This window comes from Poecile atricapillus, chromosome 2, assembly GCF_030490865.1.
Source record: "Poecile atricapillus isolate bPoeAtr1 chromosome 2, bPoeAtr1.hap1, whole genome shotgun sequence".
In the NCBI taxonomy this organism is placed as follows: Eukaryota; Metazoa; Chordata; class Aves; order Passeriformes; family Paridae; genus Poecile; species Poecile atricapillus.
The window spans coordinates 93,688,457-93,695,048 of record NC_081250.1 but is presented as its reverse complement, the minus strand read 5'-3'; the positions used below and the strand labels follow the sequence as shown (position 1 = coordinate 93,695,048).

The following is a 6,592-nucleotide window of genomic DNA, read 5'->3' as shown; positions in this document are numbered from 1 at the left end:
GAGGAAGGCTTCCAGGGGGATGCTTGTACCTTTGTTCTCCTGTAGACCTATTAGAGCAGACACAGTGAAGGGATTTCGAATGCAGCTAAGAATTCTCCCTGCTTCTGCAAAGCTGTCTAGGCTAGTTCTCAACACAAGATCTAAAGATGGGAAGATAATTCAAACTTTTAACACCAGAATTATGTAAAAGCTGAAAAGTGAAATGATAAGTGATTAAGCATCCTTGCTTTGGTTTCCTTCTTTTAGGCATAAGTACCCTTTGTCAGCTCTCATTAATGTGACTCATTTTTCAACAAGACAAAAATACCTGAGGTCAAGGAATGACAACATTAAAGCTGAAACCCACTTTTAAAACTCCACACTTTGAATAAGAAACAAGGTCTTTAATTGCCATGAAATGGTCACACATTGTTTCTCAGATAATACAGCTTCAGTTTGTCTGACGAGTTATGTATGTATTTGACTTCTTCTACTATTTCTTGTCATTCTTATATTGGTTTCATTCTTATGACTCATTTATCTTCATCATCAGTGCTAAGCAGTTGTTTGAATGTCAGCTTGTGGGGATCAAGGTCCTTGCTGTTCTCTGCGAGCATAACTTGGCATTTGCACATAGAGAAAAGCTCTGAATGGGAAAAATCCAGGGTAGACCTCCTGGCTTCAAATCATGCCAGTGCTAAGGGCAAAGAAGGAAGAAAAGATCTGTTGGTAGATCACAGCTGTGCTTTAGTAGTCCCAGGTTGCTGCATCAGACCTAGGAAGGAAGGTGTAGGATGGATCTTCCTGGAAGGTTTTCACAATCTGATGGGAAAAAGCCCTAAGCAAACAAGACTAACATTAGGGTTAACCCTTCCTTAACAGAAGTTTAGAGAACTTCCCTCATTCTCCTCACACCAAGGTCTCTTTGAAATTAAATCTTCCCATGATTTTATGAATTCATGCCCTACATTTAAACATTTGCCCAAGATAGCTCCTTGTTAGGACATCAGCTCTAGCCTGTGAAATGAAGCCCTTGTTTTCCAATTGCCTTTGAATGTTTTGGATAGCACATCAAATGAAGATAGATTTCTTCTCCTCCTCATTAGTCTCTCCTCCCTGCTATCATTTCACCACTCAACATGTAATTCAACTCTGTTTCAGCTGGAGGCAAACCTTGACTTCTTGTGTGCATTCTGGAAGGTGCTCAGACAGCAGGGAAACCATATCTGACAGCATAAGGTGCATGGAAGCAAACACATTTCCCAGCTGTGGAGAAATTCAGCTGAGATGGGAATGCCCAAGCAGGGTAACAGGAGTCATTGGAGATCACTGACTGCAGCTCCCCAAATACAGCAGCTCATAACTTTTGGTCTGAAGGTGTGAGATTCTCCCTCTCCATCTTGGAGTGGAGAAAGAGAAGAAGCAGCTGTGCTGTGTGGCTTTGTTTGAAATACAGGGAGAGGGAGGTGATAAAGTGGGGAGGATGAGGAGACAGAAAGACAGAAGGAAGATGAAAGTGTGGGGCAGTTTGTATGTGGCAATTTGAATAGGGAATGCACAATGTTATGTGTATTTGGGGAAACATCAGCACATATGAAGGAAAGGAGTCAGACGTGAGGAACAGCAAAAAGCCCCAACAGTGAGACCAGTATCAGAGAAAATGGGCTCTTTTCCTTTCCCATTCACACCTATCATAAGTTTACAGGGGAAGTTTCAGTCTGACTGGGACAAAGCTGACACCTTGCTGCAAGCAAACAGGTACTAGAAATTATTGTGAAAGGGACCTCAAAAACTCTACAGGTATACAAAAAGCAGTCCTGGGACCTGTTTTAGTTTGCTTATGTGTCTCCTTTACTAAGTAGAATTTAATTTGATAGCCTGTAAGAAGTACATCTAGAAGGAACTGCTGGCTGCCCCTTACTGAGTGTTTCTATGCTTCTCTCTCACAACAGGGTGACTTTTGCACTGTAATTACTTTTTGTAAAATAAACAAAGCAAGCATCTTGTAATTGAAGAGCCTAGTGTTGCTAAACCCAGGATTTTCCTAAGACAGCCTTGCAGTCCAAGTACCTTAACTTCTGTTGGCTTGTGTTTGTGCTTCAGAGAACATTTAATCAAGGAAAGAACCGTCTCTCATCTCTATCCCCATTAATTTAATGCAAGAATCCATAATTTTAACAGAAACTTTATTTGTGCACATGGAAGGCTTTGCCTTTCATAACAGGGAGAGCAAAGAAGGGGAGAAATTGTCAAAGCCGATGGTGAAGGATGAACTGCTTGTAGTGTTTATTTCTAGACTGCTGCTTTTCTTCTATTCAGCGTCTTCCTCCTTTTCCACCCATGGCTAAGGAGAAATACAGAGAAATTGTGAGGAGAATATAAAGCAAAGTTGCAGTACAGGAAAATACATAGACTATACAAGCATTGGCTACAAACCTTCCCAGGTCGGAAATCAAAGGTCTCTGCTTTTATTTGAAAGACACTTTTTGAAATGAAGAACTTCAGTCCTGTCTCTAGTGCTCTTCCTAACCTCACAGGATTCTACTGACACAATTAGCATCCTTATTGATGCACTCAGGTATAGACTAGGCTCTCTCATAATTTGGTTTATTTTATCTGGGTGTGGGTTGCATTAACCTGGCAGAGTGATGAAGGAGATTTCTGCTCTCTGCTTTGAGATGGTAAGTGCAGGCAGATTCCTGTGGTTTTGACCCAATGAATTTCCTTTAAAGGAAAGAAAGCTAAGCTGTTCTGAAAGGCCCCAGGAAGTAGACTAATGATTCCTGTCTGTCAGTCTGATAACTCCATTCTCATGTTTCACTGTTTTTTCACACTATATCTGCTTTGTATGTTCAATTTTGGAGTTCTTGGTTTAATCCTAAATTTGTGACTGAAAAAGAACTATTGAACTGCCACTGTGGTGCTGATGAAAGCATAACCTAAAAGTCCATTGGGCTTTTTGTTCTGTCACTGTGTTTCAGATTTCTGTCTCTGCTGCCTTTTCAAGTTTGTGGCATAGTTATTTCCACTCATTTCCCAGTTTCTTCTTCCCTCCAAGTTTAAAGAAACAAACAGTAGAAATACTGCTTCAAGTACAAAGCAGCCACTTCTGTTACTTGCATCCCTTCATCTAGTGATTGTACAGTAAATGAGCTGAAATATTGCTGGCAGCTCAGAAGTAAATTGTTAATTCATCTTTATCTAGAGGACTCTCACTTACAGATGGACTGGACTGTAGAAGTTGTACCACCTCTGGGAACTCCGCCTCCATAAGCTATGGCCTCCTTGGACATCGTGTCGGAGGCCCTGGATCCACCAGAGATCCCACTGCTGGTATAACCTGAGGAATGGGTTGTGCCTCTGGCACCTAGAACAGGTACAAAGGATATGTTACTGACAAAAAAAAAAAAAAAGGAAGGAACCTTCCTTTTTTTGGACAATTATAAACTACCGTGTTTTAAAAAATTCAAGGCTAGCAAAGGTAGCAAAAGACAAGGTGACTGCTGATTACGTGACTTGTTCTGTCAGTGTACTGCTTTTTAGCTGCCACCCTGGGGAAAGGATATTATCAGTGCTGTTGTGGAGTTCCCAGAACACAAAGAAAATCTATGGCTCTTGCACAGACTGTTTTTGATAAACCTGGATCTCCAAACAGGTTCAGCACAATTTGTCTCTGCTGAAAATGTACTTTTCTGTGGAGCTACCTGAGAACAAACTTCTGTAGAAAGTAGGAATTGTTGCACTTTCTGTTCCAGGAGATGAACATATTCCTTTCACTTCACTTTCTCTCACATAAACCTGTAATAGATACCTGTAAAATTCAAGTACCACAAGCTGTGGTAACCAGTGGCCAATTTATACCTTCATCTCAGTCTAAATAAGCCCCAAGCAATATATTCCTTTGCAACCTCTTCTTCTCCTGGGAGAGGAGTAAAGCATTAGTGACGACAAATGTTAGTGATAATGCTTAAAGCATTCCTGGAGGATGCTCAAATATTTTGGTGATGAGCTTGTTATAACATCTTCTGTAAAGTGATACTGAACAATACTCATGCCCCACTGCAGAATCAGCCGCTCCTTCGAGCATGTTTGTTCTGGGGGGAGGAAGGGTTACAGTCTGAATGAAAAGGTTAAGAAGATGTGTTTGGAGAGATTTCAGTGAGCACCTGCGGAAATGAAATCAGGCCCTTTTAGCTCTCAATCAGGCAAAGAATGTGTGGCAAGCTCTCCTGCTGCAGGGAGCCAAAGCTCACACCTGTCTTGGCAGTGTTACAGAGCTAGCATTTTCCACATGGATAAAAGCTCTTTTGGAGTATCTCCTGTCGGCATGGCTAAGGTTTCCTTGAGACATGCAGACTTCTCTTCACCAAAATGGTGGTTTTCATAAATGTCCATAGTTAACACAGAGTTTGCAAGAATAAAACTAGACATAGTTAAATGCTTATTTTGCTTCTGTTTCTTATAAAAATTCTCAGCACACAGAGGGATAGAAATTTTCTGTGTTTAATTTAGAGCTGACACCTTCATGCTCTCTGTAGGGCATCTCCATTGAAGAGTTTGCCACAGGTTATGAGCGTGCTGTACCACCCTTATCTGTAACAGAAGGCAGCTTGTGCAGCTGACTAACATGACTAGAGTGAGCACTGGCATCTTCTGCCTACCAAGATTTCTGCTGCTAAGGCAGTGTGGTGCCTGAGAGCAGCTCTCCTCCCCGCTTTTCACTCCCTCTGTCCCACTCCTCTCCCGACTTTCTCATATTCTATCCCTTGGCTGCTACTAACCCTTAAGCTCTTTCCTACTGAATATTCAATAAACACTGTATTCAGCAACCTAAACTTACTGATCAAATCATACAAAGTGAAAATTAAAAAAATGCCTCACAGGAGTCAAATGCAGTATGTCTCTGAATGACCCTTATGTCACCTATTCCCTCGCTGTCTAGAGGGCCTCAGTCTATGAATAATATTGGCAGCAATGTAATTATTTCCTTTCAACTTATTTCCTTTCAATCAAGCTTAACACATTTTTCTGCTGTTAAAAGGTGCCCTGAATCTGGACCCTGGCCATCTCACCTCATCACCCACCATTTTTATGGCAGGAGAAGTCACACTCAGTTCCATCCTTCGGACTTCTACCTGCCGATTATGGAAGCAGTAGACAGTGCTGGACGGATATGGCAGAGATGCCCAGCTATAACCAGCCTGCTGCTTGGCAAACCTTTGACACATGGGACACGTGGGTCTGAGACCCTGAAGGCAGAAGGGGTTTTGAAGCATCTATCCAAGGTCGGAGAGCGAATTACTGAGCTGCTGGGTAAAGCAGGATTGCATGGGGCACTCTGTTCTGTGGAGTCATGCCTGTTCAGAGGACGCCTGCTGAATCAGGTCACACAGGCAGGTCTGGCAGGGAGAATACCTTGTGCACAGTTCCCACGGGATCTGGGGTTAAACAAGTGCCAAGCTGGTAAGAGTCATCTGGTCAGGGACTGTTCCAGTATGAATGCCAGTAGAACAGCAAACACCTGCAGGGTTAGCTCATGTGAAAGGCAGCTATGCCTCATTTTAGTTTTTAGATGGGGGCTGTCAAGGATGTGCATACATTCCCTTCATGAATTCCTCTCTCGGACTGCAACTGATTTCTCTACAGAGTTTGCATAAGGCTTTAGTAGTTCACTTTGTATGGATGTGAGTGAGTAAAGAGCAAAGTAGATCTGATAATTTATATGAAATGTAGCTACACAGATCATGTTCTTGCATAAGTGCATCATTGCTTGTCACTACCCTGGCTCTTCATATTATTGATGATTCCTGGCAGAATGAAGAGATAGCACAAACATCAAATAAACTCTGTCTAAAACCTCACGAATACCACACATGTATATGTTCATCCACACATAGCATGTACAAACACAGAAAACACCCTCAAAATATCCCTCTCATAGCACACAGTTAAACAGATGAATTTTCTTTGTTTGGTGCCATACAGAAACATAAGAGAGAAGAGATTATTTTGAAAGCTTATTTTCAAGGAGAGACTGTGAAATAGGTCTGTTCCTATGCACTGAACCACAAAACCACACACAGAGAATTGCTCATACCCATTTCTTGGAGAGTAGAAGTGGGACCTCCAGAAGGCACACCTCCCCCAGAGGCTCTTGCTTCTTGGGACATCAGTGATGAAGCAAGGGATCCTCCTGTGATTCCAGAGGGAGTGAACCCAGCGTTGCGGACGTTCTGGTCAGACATGCTGCTTTCTGCTGGTGAGAATTCCGGTGAAGCTGGTGGCTCAGATGCTTACCTCCACTCAGGGGTGGCTCAGACCACCTTTTTATACACTCTCCAGCTGACAGTGAAGAAACGAAACTGCTGCCATGATAAGGAAGAATAGAAACTGAAACTTATCCTCAGCTGGAAAACGAAACTGAACTTTGTCAGTTCATAGACCTTTTCATTGCTGTTGCCACTCTGGAATTTAGGCAAACCAAGTAATAGCCTCTTGCAATACTAAAACAAATTACTAATGCATGAGTCATTGTTTGACAAGTGATGCAGCTGAAAGCTTTGCTTATTCACTCTTTTGCATTGCACTCTATTGCACTGGATTGCATCTGTAG

General features: G+C 42.2%; 1 protein-coding gene across 1 annotated transcript; it reads right to left on the bottom strand.

The window, feature by feature from the left end:
* Nucleotides 1-1,811: 1,811 nt before the first annotated feature.
* LOC131575928 (interferon alpha-inducible protein 27-like protein 2B) lies at nucleotides 1,812-6,372 on the bottom strand. The gene is made up of 3 exons (XM_058832029.1): nucleotides 6,077-6,372; nucleotides 3,200-3,346; nucleotides 1,812-2,323 (listed from the first exon to the last, which is right to left on the bottom strand). The coding sequence occupies exons 1-3, from the start codon at nucleotides 6,222-6,224 to the stop codon at nucleotides 2,295-2,297; spliced, it is 324 nt and encodes a 107-aa protein (XP_058688012.1). The 5' UTR covers nucleotides 6,225-6,372; the 3' UTR covers nucleotides 1,812-2,294.
* Between the last annotated feature and the right edge of the window lie 220 nt (nucleotides 6,373-6,592).